This window comes from Leptonychotes weddellii, chromosome 6 (assembly GCF_054177405.1).
Source record: "Leptonychotes weddellii isolate Sample4059 chromosome 6, ASM5417740v2, whole genome shotgun sequence".
Taxonomy (NCBI): Eukaryota; Metazoa; Chordata; class Mammalia; order Carnivora; family Phocidae; genus Leptonychotes; species Leptonychotes weddellii.
In genome coordinates, this window is record NC_138374.1 from 93500056 (window position 1) to 93515561 (window position 15506).

General features: G+C 41.6%; 1 protein-coding gene across 2 annotated transcripts in view; it reads left to right on the top strand.

The window, feature by feature from the left end:
• The window catches only part of PAPPA2 (pappalysin 2), a 252615-nt gene extending 242857 nt beyond the window's left edge, over positions 1-9758 (top strand). For both annotated transcript variants that reach the window (XM_081824648.1, XM_081824649.1), the window contains 2 exons: positions 5543-5641; positions 8044-9758. In XM_081824648.1, coding sequence (XP_081680774.1) covers positions 5543-5641; positions 8044-8118 — 174 coding nt within the window. In that variant the 3' untranslated portion in view covers positions 8119-9758. The remainder of the gene's footprint in view (positions 1-5542; positions 5642-8043) is intronic.
• The last annotated feature ends 5748 nt before the right edge of the window (positions 9759-15506 follow it).

Below are 15506 nucleotides of genomic sequence, written 5' to 3' on the forward strand. Positions count from 1 at the left end.
CAAAATATGCTAAGGAAATGTTGTTAGCCACCCTCATATTTATTCATTTATTGAGAACCTCCTGTGGCATCAGGCATTGAACTAGCAGCTGGTACTATAAAGATTAGACTCTGAGCCCTTGATAGTACAGAGTGTTAAGTCCTGTATAATGCCTATATGGGTAAAATATACCATAGTAACGCACAGGCAGGGAGGACTCTCTGGGCCCAGGAAGCCAGATGAGATTTTCCAGAGGAGGTTGTATGTAAGAAACTCTTCCTGCAGAATCCATCTCAGGGTATCTATTTTAATTTTACATTTTCCAAGAAGATTGTTGCAAACCCACAAATGTGAGATCATTGGCACCCTCCCACCCCAAGGGGTGAACACTGGAGGAGGGGAACAGCTCCATTTCCTCTTTCCGTCAGATGACTGCAGTGAGCAGAGAAATATCTGGCTTGAGCATTCTGGGACCCAGAAATAAATGTCTCTGGGTTGCAGGCATCTGCCGATGGGATGGGAGCATAGTGCTCCTTCCTCCTGGGGAAATCAGCCTCTAGGGAAATACGTGCAGACAAAGCCCCGAGGCTGAAGGAGTGATAGTGCCAGGCAGCTTATTTGGAATAAACTTTGACCCGCAACTGAGAAAAGCAGAAGTGAAGTTGTTGGGGTTCAGGGGAATTGATATATGTATAGCCCTTTTTTTTCTTCTATGTTGGATCGTTGGGTTCACTTTATTGTTAATGCTCCTGTACCTAAGCCTGTTGTATGGAAGTGCCAAAGGAATTTAAATTACCCTGCATTCCCAATAAATTAAAAGAGGAATGAAATCATCACATAGTGGTAGCATGCTATAGTAGAAGGAACATCAGATCAAGAATCCAGACTCTACCTTATTCCTAGGATGGCCACCAACTCACCTTACAAACAAGACATTTCTTTTTTTAAGGCTCCATTTCATCATTTGTACAATAAGAGTTTCGTACTAAATAGTCTTCAAGGCTCCGTCCAACCTTAGAATTTCATGTATCTATGATCCTTTAAAAAAAACCCAAAAGGCAAGTAGTGTTCTGGTCATCAAGGGTTCTTGAGGGGCCTCAAAGACCTCATAAGTTTTGCTTGTGAAATTCTAAGAGCAACCTTGCAGTGAAGCCCAGGCAGTATGAACATGGTAGGCAGATCTTTGGGATGAATAGAGAATGAGAATCAGGCCAAGCATTCATTGGAAAGCCAGAGAAAAAGAGAAAATGAGCACACATTCATGTATATATATATATATATATATATATATATATATATATATATATATTTATAAGAGTTTCCATTTACTGCAAGGCCTCCACTGGGCCTGACACCACAACTTCTCTGGGAAAGGGCATCTTTGGGACCTGATGCAGCCTCATCAAGAAGAAATGGATGTAGGTCTGATTTGTCATTCATGTAACTAGAGAGTTTTGATGGGAAATGATGTGGGAGAAAGAAAACCATGTTGAGCATTAGGCACAAATGTGATTAGCATCTTCTCCTGGTCTGAAGGAGATGAAGATCAAGATGAAGGATCAAGATCAGGATTCTGCCCTGTGCCCTATAGGGAGATAGTCACTTTTGGCTAAGATCCCAATCTGTAGGTCATCAGAGCAGAACATTTAAAGTTCAAAACTAACCTTTCTAAAACATCAGTGTGGTCATGAGTTCTGTTGCAAGCTGTAGAAGAAAAATGTTCTTAATGTAATTGAAGTAATAGAAGTGTTATCACCTAATCAGTCAATGTTTGTGGAGCTCTTCCTCGGGGTGGGCCCTGTGATAGGCAGTCTGGGACCACCTGGCTCTCTATTTTCACCCTTTTTCTCCCTTACAAGTTTTTTCAGGCTTCCCCTCTGAATCATCCAGTCCTAACCTCTCCTCCTAGAGGCTAGATGTAGCAGAGCCAGCCCCTGAAAGCCCTTACAAATCTCCCCAACCAAAATCTGGCTTAGGCACTTCTGTCCTCATCCCTATGCTAGCACTTATCATCATAAGCTATACTTGTTTACAGTGGATTTTCTCAAGGGCTGGAACTGTGTTTTATTTATCTTTGTATCCCCATAACAATGCCTGGCACATAGAGGTTTGTAATAAAGGATATTGAATGACTGAATGAATGACTATATCCATAGACAACAGATAGGGCCACCATCTCCATGCCTAACTTTCCAGAACAACCTTAAACAGAAAATAACATAAAGAATATAGATAACATAAAGAAGAAATTATCTCTACTTTGAGAAGTTTCCAAAGTTGTACAGTTTCCATAGTCATATAGGCATATGGGCTGATAGCCCTTCTTCAGATTTCATCACTGACCCACAGCCATTTATACGGCTATCTCATCTGCCTGGAACACAGCTAGCTGGCCATAGATATCATCAAGATCATGCATCATGAGAAGAGAAACCTAGCCTCTCTCAGATCTAGGTATTGACTTCAGGTATAATTTTAAGAAGCTTGACTCATGAAAAGTGTGTGTGTGTGTGTGTGTGTGTGTTTTGGAGAAGGCTCACTTAATGAAAGGGTAAGTAGCCCAATACAGAGAGTCTTCCTGTAAATGAAAATGAAAAATGTTCATGTTGATGACTTTGTATTCCATTACTTATTAAAAGGCAGGATAAGAGGAATATTATATGTTTTTTTTCTTTTATCAAAATGGTTAAAATGGAAAATGAAAACATGTCTCCTCAAGAAATAGGCTACAGGTATTTGAAAAACTCACTTATATGACGCACTCTGTTTACAGATGTTACGGGATAAGTGAGGTATATGTATGGGGAGTAAAAATTCACCTCTGGACACACTGTGCAGAGAAACCTTGCACCCCCCCTTGGGGGAAGTTTCCTGCAGCAGGAGTGATGTCCCCAGGCCGACACCTTTCCGTTATGGGGATTTTGATCTAATCTACGTTCAGTCTTCAGATGCTTTAAACACTTTGGATCAATTAGTCGTTTTTCCCTTCCTATTTTTTCCATTGTAACTTTGGACTCAAGCTCTCAAGTTTCCCAGGCACATGTTGCCATAGGAGACTCTGTTTGTTTAGGGTGGAGTAGTTGTTTTTGGCAGGTTGGGGGAGGAACAATTAATTCTAATAGGTATATAGTAAATTAAACACTCGGGTCTTTCCAACCTTTTCTCCAGTTTTCTGCCCCTTTTTATAAATTCCCTTTTCTTCCCAGATGACACTTTAAGAGCAGAAAAGAAGCAGTTTCTAGAAATCATGTTCAGGCTCTTGCAGTAGATGCCCCTTGGGAGCTGGAGAAGGTCACCTAGACCATTTCTGTTCTTTTCAACCTATCTTCCCTAGTGTTCCTAAGATGAGAAGCCATCCTTGGGGCAGACTTTGGAAACAAAGATCCCCCTGGATTCTTTATTAATCCATTCAAAAGTTTAAGTTGTTCTTACGAAAAGGAAGCTCTCACTTTAATCCTCCATACTGAAGACCATACTTTTTACACTTAAGCGAAGTATTTTGGGTGCTCTTTGGGTTTTTATAGGCAATAACATGAAAAATAAAGAAGGAACAGATTCAGTTTTGCCAATGAGTCAGTCAGGGTTGGAGAAAAAGTAACAGATGCAGTGTTAGAGGAGGGAAATATACTCCACCAAACACTTGAAAAAGAAGAAAGAAAACTCGGTGGGGGGTGGGGGGGTGGATCTCAGTAGATGTATCTGGTCCTCCTGGGAGGACCTGAGAGCATTTATGGATGTTAAGGATGTAGCTAGCTGTATTTTGACTCCTATTATTGGGCTGCAATTGTAGCCCCAAGTCCTGATTGTATAGTTATTCCCAGTTCTGCAGAGCCAGAGTCACTCACTCCGGTGTTAAAGACAAATGCACATCCCAAAATCTCTGTCGTCTATCCCAGTGAGGCCTGTGTTGAAAACAAAATTCATTTTTACTTCCTGCTCTCAACTGCCTTTGCCGTACAGCTGTGGAACAGCTGTTGAGTTCCACCCCACAAGTAGCAACTTTTCAGTGACTGGAATCCTGGTATATATCTGGAATGATGTTCAAATGACCTCAGGACCCCATAGAATAAATCAAAACATTGAAGTAATAATTTGGATGAGCTCGTTCTGATGTAATTCAATTGCTGAAAATTATTTAATGGCCTTTTTTTTTTTAGCTTAGTGATCTATCTATCTAATCAAAGCACAGTGAAATAGGGAACAGTCCCTCTATTTGACATTTAAGGAGGGTGGGGGGAGAGAGTGATTTAAACATGCAAAGCTGGAGGGTGACCTCAGAACTCAAAAGTCTACTGACTGTCTTGTGGTCCAAAGAGTTTTGCCACAAGACGTTTCCTGAGGCTTCGCAATTGGGTATCCACTCAGGATGGGAAGCGGCCAATGTGATTGAGTAGGTGGGCTGGCTGGTATGCCCTCCAGGATGCTGTGGGACACTGTTTTTCTCCAGGAGTGGTTCTAGGGAAACAATGCATTGGGCTTCTGAGCTATTTTTTAACCGCTTGTTGCTGTTCTTATCATACATTCCCTTTTGGGGAGAAACACTCCATAAACTCTGGTTTGGCTGGACCCCTTTCCCATTTTGGTTTCTGTTAACTTGTAGCAGTAACAGGAATGAATGGAAACAGTTTAGCTTCCTCTGCTCTCACCCTGTGTCTAGCTGCTGTGCATTAGGTAGCTGTACATGTGAGACTATTTCTTTTTTTTTTTTTTTAAGATTTTATTTATTTATTTGACAGAGAGAGAGATAGCGAGAGCAGGAACACAAGCAGGGGGAGTGGGAGAGCGAGAAGCAGGCTTCCTGCCGAGCGAGAAGCAGGCTTCCTGCCAAGCAGGGAGCCCGATGTGGGACTCGATCCCAGGACCCTGGGATCATGACCTGAGCCGAAGGCAGACGCTTAACGACTGAGCCACCCAGGCGCCCCATGTGAGACTATTTCTGTTCCAACACTGGTGTCCCAAACCCTAGGACCCCTGCATTCTGGACAGACAAATTTGAGTCTTCATAGCATGCCAGGACTACCAGGGTCCCTGAATACAAGTACCAGGAGAAGGGGTGGAAATTATGATTCTTAATTCAGGAGAGGCAGCAGAAAGTCAAGATACATGACTTCTAATCCCAAAGTCTGCTTGACCCTAGCTATGCGACCCAGGGCAGTTTTTGTCATTTCTATGCATCTCCATTAAAGCTAACCTTGCCTGTAGCACAGGCTTTTCCTGAGGATCAACAGAGTTAAAATGTGTGAAAATATTTGGTAACCTACTTTATATAAAGACCTATTATTACAAGAAGGTGAAAAGTTGACCAAGGGGTTTAAATGAACCATTCTGGACCCTAGAGTTGGTCAAAAGCAGGTGTTGCAGGTGAAATTTGACAAATCCTTGAGTCTAATGGTCTTGAGACTTCTCAACTTTTTGAGAATGTTAGGTCAGTTTGTATCCTGCCCCTTGGGTGCTCTCCCCTAATATCTCTTGAGTTTCATGGATTATGGTGGGGATGGGCAGGAGAGTAGCGCAAAGCCCAGTGAAACTGTTCTTAGACACTGACTTCTCATGTCCTCACCAGCCTTTCCAAGCAGATGGATGGTGTGATACCATCAACAACCGGGCCTACTGCCACTATGATGGGGGAGACTGCTGCTCTTCCACGCTCTCCTCCAAGAAGGTAAGTGAGCATACCTGTGGGTAACAGGCAGGGCAGGGGCTCCAGAAATAGAGGCAGTGGCTTTGGCTGGTTCTCCTTCATTCTGCATCATTTTTACTCTGTAGTCAAGAGGGATTTATAATGAATAAACATTGACACTTCTATGGTGACAGGATTAAAGGCAGTGATTTTAGGTGAGGTTGTTAGAAAACACTAGTCCTCTAGTAGTTGGTCCTGGAACTCCTTCAGAAAAGCCATGGCTTTTGCTCCTCAAAGACTCACATCTGCTTATCATTGTCCAGGATACACCTCTGTTGGCAGAGAATTATGGCCTCTTCCCCCTGGGGAGGCACAATTACCAATGAAGTGACATCTGATTATTATTAATCTTCATAATTAAATTAATAATCCTATGTAGTATATTATAAGCATATTTCAAGTTTATGTTGAATGGCTACCACAAGCTACTTGGAGCACTCCCTAGACCATATCCTGAGCAGTAATCTTTTTCTCAGTTCCTTTTATCTCTATTTCTCTGGGCTCTATTAAATTGACAGATACACTCAAGCTAAACCTGTGAAATTGAATAGGTTGAAATTTTGCTCTAATATGGATAAAAAGCCAAGTGCTCCAAAGATACTTGTTGCTAGCTGGCCAATTTGATGAATCAGAAATATGCAAGAGATAGTATTTCTTTCCTTGTACATGTCTTCACAATAAGTCACACCTATGTGATCTCCTCTACAGACTTGAATACTATGGCACCTAATGGCTGATATGACTCACTGTTCAGTATATGCTGGACACTGTTCTCACCACTTAGATGAATTAACTTATTTAATGCAGAATGCTCAGGGGCTTATCAGATCACTGTTCAATTTGGCCCTCTTTTGCTCTAAAAATTAATAAATCCCAAACCAAAAGAAACAGATCAAGAACTTGGAAAACAGGTCAGAAATCATGTCAACTAGTTATTGTTCTCATTTACAGACGGTAACTGGTCATGGATCCCATCTCTACACAGGAAAATATGACCACTTCAGAAGAAAGCAAGCAATTCTAGCCTCATCTCCATCTCACACTCAGTAAATCCAGGGTTTGTCTTTAATGGATTTCAGTGCCTATAGCCAGCATATACTAGAATCAGGATTGAAAAGGCACTTCATGGGGCACCTGGGTGGCTCAGTTTGTTGACTATCCAACTCTTGATTTCAGCTCAGATCATGATCTCAGGGTTGTGAGTTTGAGCCCTACATTGGCTCCATGCTAAGCATTCTATTGACATTTTCTCTCTCTCTGTCTTTTTGCCCCTTCCCCTTACTCTCTCTCTTGCAAATAAATAAATAAATAAAATCTTAAAAAAAAAGAAAAAGCACTTTATTCCTGTAAATCACATTTTATCTCACATGTGAAAATATGCTGGAAAATTTCCCCAAATAATACCACCCATTTTCCAACTGCCTTGCCCAGTCACCAAGCCCATCTTTTCAGTGTGCTTGGACGATTAAATGCTATGCCTATCTATTTTCACCTCACTAGATTGTCCATGCCCAAAGGGTAGAATCCTTGCCAAAACTTTTTACATCATATCTCTCAAAATGCCCAATTCTCTCTGAAGCTAGTTATGGACACTCAAAAAGTATATTTGTCTGTTGGTGCTGTAGTGCGAACAAGTAGAGAATAACTTTTGCTGGATCATTTTTGGTGCAGAGTAGGGATAATTATATAGCAAGAAGGCAATCCAGCCACAGACAATGGGTAGAGAGATGCATTGTTTCACCAAGTCAGAGTACATCCTGGGTTCAAGATGGGCAAACCTCATGCTTATAAGATGGCAAAGATGATCGTATGGCTCCAAGAACACCAAGAAGTAGGAGTCATAGAGCTAGGCTGTAGAGCCTTGGTTTTCCAGATAGTGTTATGACCTTAAGTTAAGTCATTCAATCTCTCTTGGCCTTCCCTATAAAAAGAAAATGCTAACATCCATCTTATCTACTTTACAGGGATTTTGTGAAGAGGATAATGACAACAAAAACATTAGCAGTGGTTCTTGACATTAGTGATTATATTAGAAGTAGTAGTGACAGGTGTTATAGATGCCTGGAAATGTGTGTTTTATATCCATCATTTTATTTAAATCACACTAACACCCTCTGGGGTAGTTACTGTTGTCCTTCCACTGTATGTATGTGTGTATACACACACACACACACACACACACACAAAGTGAAGCAAGGAAGATTTACCTTGCTCAAAGAGACATGATGTGTAAGTGAAAGAACTGAGTGTTAGTTTCAGTTCTGTGATATTAACAGTAATCCCACACTTCCTCTGGGACCAAGTGAGAAAAGCAGAAGCTGGTTGAAAAGTATGAAGCTTGGCAAGAAAATGGGTTATTTCAACTTCTCTTTGATTTCCCCTAGGTCATTCCATTTGCTGCTGACTGTGACCTGGATGAATGCACCTGCCGAGACCCCAAGGCTGAAGAAAATCAGTAACTGTGGGATCAAGCCCCTCCTTCCACTGCCCTGGAGGCAGGAAGAAAGAGAGGCCTCCATAACAGAAAACAAAAGGTGAATGAAGAAGAAATGTTGTGAAATGAAGGAAGGAGGAAGAGCATGAGGATCTTATAGACATGCAGGAGAATGTTTATAGGTGCCAACTGTTGCATCAAGTAGCCCAAGTAGGGAAGAATCACAGGCAAAAGTTTCTTCAAAGAGGCAGTTGATTAAAAGTGGAAGGAGAAATATGATAGATATACAAGGACCCTCCTCCCCCATTTATATTCTATTCAACCCCATCCTCAACTCTTGCCCTACTCCCCGCTCTGCACCCCGCCAACTATTCAGCCCCACCCAACTTGTAAACCAATACTAGAAGAGAAGTTGCCAGGGACACTCTGTTAACACCCATTTTGAATGGATTGCCATCTTTCAGGGCTCATCTACTCTAAACTGGCTCCCTTTCTTTCGTGTAGTCTCCTTTAGTAATAATGAGGTTAGTTATTAATTCTTTATAGGTATTTAAACATAATTATATAAATCTATTATATATATTATATTTTTTGCTGTCTACTAAGCTAAAAATTATACATTGTTCCACATATTGCTGCTGTGAAGTTCACTTCCAAAATGAATCCTGAGGGTTTGAGGACAGCAAGAAAAGTTGTTCTGCCATTTTTCTATTGATGGGGGTTGGCAGGTTGAAAGGGAAGTGGTGAAGGGGAGGGAGAGAGAAATTAGGTGTTCTTGATATGAACATGTCAGCTAATCATCTTTCATGAGCAGGAAGCTGGGCCCAGTTTGAGGAGATGAAGGGTTGGGATGATAACATTAAGAGGCATGGCAAGTTGGGTGGGAGTACCTATTGGTGCTGGGGCAGGAGAACCAGACTGTGGTTCTTGTGTATCTATCCAAAAAGAATATATTCACTACTTTTCACTTCTCAGAACTCTTAGTTGGAGTTAGTGAAACCCAGGATTCTCTACATTCCCATATGTGCCTGTTCCAAGGGTGGCTCTTACCCTCCAGTCAGTGAGCAAGTTTATACTGGGGCTTATTCTCTGATTGCCAGGATTACAGGAACTCGCACATTCCTCATGGTTGGCCTGTGCCCTCTCTCCTTCTAAGTCCCCAAACCTGGCTATCATTCACAGACACATGACCAATTGCTGATCTGGGGAAAAAAATGTTATGGACATGACATAGGGAGAAAATGGGAGGAGACAGAAGAACAGGCAGAGATGGGGGAGCCAAAGGAGGCCATAGAGATGGGAGAGGCCAGGAGTAAATTAGAGCCCCAGGCAGGAGGATGAAATGAGTCAAAGAGACTTGGGCTTGTTCCAAGTCTCCAGAACAGATCGTAGGGGAATCCTTCAAGCAATGCAGGATCTGAGGTAAATTCTATTCGAGTACAACATATATCCATGACCTAGAGTTTTTGATTGAGCAGGCTATGGAAACACATGGAGCAAGGGTGACACTCTGTGGGAAGAGAGAAGAATTTCAACTATTTAGGGTCCATTTTGTTGTCGTTATCCTTTCTTGTTCAATAGATGGACTGTGGGTAAAATGACCACATTAACCTGCCTCTGTTTACATCCCAGGCTTACTCTTTTTGCACATGGTCTATTGCAGTTGTTTTTGGTAACAGTTTCTGGATTAAGCCTTGGGGAAAGAGAGTTAATTTCTTGCTCAACACTTCAGTTTGTTATCTCAAGAAGGGCTGGAAGGCTTGCTTCTCCCTCAGAGCTTCCTCTCCAGTGGAAGCGAAGAACAGGCCAAAATTAGAGTGCAACCTTGGTCTCTCTGAATCATCTGCTCTTTGGCTCTGACCACAAGTTTTCGACTCTTCCCACCAACACTGAAGCAATGGCTTTGCAAATAGGAAGAGGAAATATTCCCCACTGCTATCTTGAGGAAAGAACAATATTCTGGAATGGGAAAAAAAGAAAGGGGTATACACATATTTATCTCTAGGGATATAAAATGAGGGTGGCACCATCACTGGGGAAAGGAAGTAGCAGAGATTGCCCATCCAAAAAACCTCTATGTTTCTAGCCATAAGGGAAACCTAGATACCTACTTCTCATTGTCTGGGTTCACATTTAGTACCCCAAAAAGAGAATAAATATTTCTAGGATTGTAGTAGGCTTCAATATGGAAAGGACAGTGGAAAAAGTTTAGATCCTCCATTTTTTTTTTACAAAGTTGTAAAATTGTTTTCTTGGGGAGAGTATCCAAATTCTTGGAAGTGCATCAAGCTCTTTGTCAGGGAATCCTGCTTGTCTGAGACTGAGGCAGCAGAATAGGTATCTTGGGCATCGCCCAGCTCAGGAAGGCTACAGCTCCTCCACAAGGCTGCAAGCCTGTGGTTCACACCAGTGTGGGTCTGTGCTCAGTCTCTTCACAGAAGGAACAGTGAGAACATTTCTCTGTCATACTTCATTTACAAATATTTTATTCTCCATTGGCAACATCTGCAATCCACTTCTGCCCTGAAAAGGCAAGAGGGCAGTTTCTGTGGTGTGTGGAAAGCCCTTCTGGCTGAAGGCTTCCTGGCCCTCATCAGCTCTGGCCATTCAGAGATGGCAGGCTCTTCTAGCCTGTGTCCCTGGGGCCCAGGGTGTTGAGCTCTCATGTCACTAATAAAGTGGAAGGACAGAGACACCGTGGTCACAGATTCCCAGGAGATATCAACTCCCACTCACTCTATGTGGTGGTCTGTATTTGGCTGCTCTTACCCATCCATGGGGTCATGGAGGACCTCTCCCACAGGCCCTTCTTTGTTCCAAAAGTCACTTCTCTGCTTCTTTTTTTTCCCTAGTAACCAGGGGCTCTGGTTGTCCAGGTTGCCCAGGACTAGCTGACTCTAATGGTTAGTGTGACAGTCTCCAACCAGAGAGATGAGAGAACAGAGTAAGGAGAATGGCAGCAGGCAAACCTGTATGTGAAGGTGAAGAGTTATTCTTGATTCTCTCCTTTCCTTGCCTCCATTGCAAGGCATTGGACTTGGCACTTCCTCTCCTCTGTAAGATCACTATTAAGTGCATCAGTTAGCACCCCAAGGGGATGGCTTGACTGGGAACACAGTGAAAGGAGCTGATCTACTGTATTGTAATGTAAAGCAGCTACAGCCAGTTATTTTGTAAGATTATAAGATGTTCATTAAAAAATCAGCACAGAAAATGTGAAGTGTCTTTGGTGTCTTATTCTTTGTTTAAATCAACCATCACTTCCAAATTACTTTCCATTTGCCCATGCCAGGTGCAGACATCATGATCTGTTAATTGATTGATCATTCCTTTCAGACACTTAGAAGTGATTTGTTAAGTAAATGGCATGTGTAGAGAAAATATACATGAATGATTATAAGAAGAGATGACATGTACCAAAGCAGAGCACACAGCCGTGATGTCAAGTGTCTCGTGAGTTGTAGAAATAAATCCCAAGAATCATTTATGGTTCAAAGGAAGTAGGTGTCACTCCCAGATGCCAAATATACATAGCGTTTGAAAGATGGTCTGAGAAGCAGGCATATAAGAATGGTGGACAGAAATGGGAAAGAGGGAGAGGATAGTCCAGGCAAAGTGAACAGCAGGGCTGAAGATGTGGAGGTAGGTTTGTGGAGAGGCTGGATGATATTGGACATCACTGAGGCATCCAGTTTAGCTAGAAGGTAGAATTTAGCTAACATGTGCTATGCATTTGGCACGCCATCTTTTTTGTTTTATGTTCAATTAGCCAACATAGAGTACATCATTAGTTTTTGATGTAGTGTTCAACACAATCTTATTTAATCCTCACAACAAATCTGCAACTTCCATATTCTCATTTCATAGATAAGGATAGCAAGTGTCAGTCTGGTGAGGAAAGTTCCTTAAGTTCATATGACTGGTCTTAGTTTTAACCCTGGCTCTGTGAGACTTCAAAATGCAAGAAGGAAAAGAAAAATGGTGTTTAATGGGATGTGAAAGGGAAGGGGGGAGACATGGAGAGAAATGTCAAAGATGAGGTCTCTGCATTAAGCCTATACACCCATGAAGATTATCATCACTGACAGAAAAGGGAAGGCAGGGAGAGCAAGCTTTTGGAGAAAGAGCATATATTGCTATTTGATAAAATCAGTTTGAGGTCCAGATAAATAATTTGTTGGAAGTTTCCTATAAAGTAGTGTTTAGCACAGTGGAGGAGGCTTCCGCAGCTAGGGGGCAGCTTGGCAAGGTCTCTGGTCATGCTGGGCATCATCTGGTGGCCTGAAGGGCTGGGTGGTTGTCTAACACACCTATTAGCCATTTGGAGTGTCCTATGGAATAGATAGGTGGAAATGTGTGCTCGGAACTTAGGGGAGAGGCTTGTGATGAGAAATAAACATTTGAGGGTAAGAAACAAAAAAACTTACCTGATATTTTCTTTCTGGTTCACAAATTGCTTTCTTATGCTTTATTGCTACCCAAGGGCTAGGCAGAACAAAACCAGCTTTGTCTGTTTCCATTTTACAGATGAAGACACTGAGTGTGAGAGAGGTTATTGAAAAATTTAAGTTCATATAACTAAGTTCAGCTTGGGATGGGAATCCGTTTTCTCTTCCCCAAATGCAATGTGCTTTCCACTACATGATGTTCAGCCTACTAGGCCCAGAGTGAACCCATTCCCAGTTTAAATGGGAGAGTTAAATGTCTTTTTACCTGTTTATGTTTCAAGGTACTAATTGGTTTCCTTGTGGCTTTGTTAGTAGCTGATGGTAGGAAAACTGAGAGCAAAGCTTCTAGAGTACTCTTCCAGGGCTCTCACCTCATGCCAGGCCCTGAGTATAAGCAGATGCCCCTACACATGCCAGTTAGGCCAGCTGGACTGAGACATCTGGCAAGGCTGCCTTCTCCCTAATAGCTTCCCCAGGGATAGTCCTGGAGAGGGACTTTGAAGCTCTGGTTTCCATTGACTGACAAACTTAAATGACATGATGAGTCACCCATCAGCTGGGAGACTCACTACTCTTAGATTCAGGTCAACCAGATGATGAGGGGCTTAGCATGGGGAAGAGGGTAATGAGAAGATTTTACACTTATAAATAGCTCCATGGCATCTCCGGAGTTGGCTCTGGGTCTCTTTTTATGTCCCCCCAGGAAGACCACTGATTCTGGATCTGTAACATTTCAGGCTGCTCAGTGGTTAGCTGGGAAAAAAGAATGTGGTGGAGAGAATCTTATGTCTCATAATAGTCCACACCCATAAAACCTTTCTATGCCTTGGGTATTTGGGTCTGGAACAAGGTAAGACTAGTTTAGAGAATAGATGGTTATTTTCAAGTCTGCCATAGTCTGAGTCTACCTGGACTTGAATGCACATTTTCTGGTCAGAATTCAGTCTGGCGGTCAACTCATTAGAAAGTGTGTGTGATCGGTTACACTCAGCAACTTGCTGATGATCCCTTTGATTTCTTTTTCTTGATCGTGCCACTAGATGTTCAGATTGCCTACACTAGTAGTAGTACTAGTAAGAACTGGTGTGACAATGGCAGGAAACATTCTTATGAGAATCTACAAGTCTGGGTAACATCTCAAATCAGTATAATAAAAACATTTCTAACCCCTGAAAGTTAGTCCAGAGTAATTACAATTTGCTCATATTCTTTGAATCAAATTTCCTTCTAAGGATAATGTAATATAGACAAGCTTCCTTTTCTTTGCCTTTATCCACATGAAAGTTATTTATTCAAATGCAAAAAAAAATTATAATGAGTGTATAAAGGGAGAGTGTTGACTTTTTAATGATTACCAATCACGCATCAATTTGTCTTTCCTCCCCATTAGGTAGCTGCTATCAGAAGGAAATTGCCTTTTAAAAAGTGTTTATACACATATAAGTCATAAATTTAAGTGTCACAAAAGGCTGTAAAAGTTAGAGAACTTCCCCATACCGTAACTCCATATGCATAGGTCAGAGTGCTTTCTGAATAGTAAGGCAAGTTGTGTTAGGACACAAATGAATTCCAAGGGATGATTTTGTTGGTGGTGAATCAAAAACCTTGAGAATGACCTGTAAGGGAGATCCCATAGCTTCTTAAAATGTCCAAGTGGCCTCCACTCTGGGAAATACTGCTTATTAACTCAACACTGCTAATGCTTCTTCCACTTTGATAGATGATCTACTGCAAGGAGGCTGAGGACATGGACGAGTGAGTCTGGACCTTGACAGGCAATACATACGATGCATTAGTGACTCATAATCTATGGGCAGCAGCATGGTGACTTGCAAGGGGCAAGCTTTTAAGCCTGACAAATCTGAATTTGAATTCTGACTCTACCACTAGCTAGATCTGTCTCTAGTTACTTAACCTCTCTGAGCCTCAGTTTCCTAAATGTCTACCTTTGTAGGGCAATGCCCAGCACAGTGCCTGAGCAATGTAGACAGGAAGAAGTCAAGGAGTGACTGATAGAAACGATGTGTATAGACTACACTGTCAAGAAGTTTGCCAGTGGAGAAGATGAGGGAACTGCTTTTGAAGTGCTTGTAAAGACCCTCCAAATCCTCAAACACGATGATACTCAGACATTAGAGGGTCTCTGAGATGTGCACCATCATTATTATATTCTCAGGACAGGGCAGATAAGAGAATCCTGTGTGGTTTGGCTGTCAGATGTTCTAGCCTACTGATTCAGAAAGAAGCAAAATGGATTGTAGGATGATGGTGGTATAGCATGGTACTGAGCAAAATGAAGTGGGTTACAGGGAAATTTCTGGAATTGGCAAAAATGCTGGTAAGCTCCAGATATTTGGAATATCTCGGGAAAGTTGCACTAGCTATGTGGAACGCTGGTTATTTCTTCAAAAATCATTGAATTGCTGAATGTATTGAGCTTGTAGAAGAGTACTCTTAATACAATTAAACACAACTTTCTACAATGATGGAAATGTTCTACATCTGCATTGTCCAATGAAGTAACCACTAGTCATGTGTTGCTATTGAGCACCTGAAGTGTGACCGGGATGACTGAGGAATTACATTTTAGATTTTACTCAATTCTAATAATTTAAATGTAAATAGCTACATGTGGTGGACTCCATGCTGGACAGCACAGTTCTAGAATATCACACAGACAAATTATTCACATTTGCTTTTAAAATATGCTTTGGGCATTTTTTTTTTTAATCATGGCACTTATGTCCTATGGTTGAAGAAAGGGTATATCATGCTCAGCTGAGTATTTGGATTATATTATTCTACTTCAGGAAAATTTAAATTTAATAAGTCATCTACAAATTTATACATCTAGAAACCTCAAACCAGAAATAAAAAGCAAATAAAAAGGTCTCTTACTAGCATATAGCTTTCCATAAAGCCTATGCAATTTTCTAACAGATCAGGTAACTGAGTTCCCACTGGG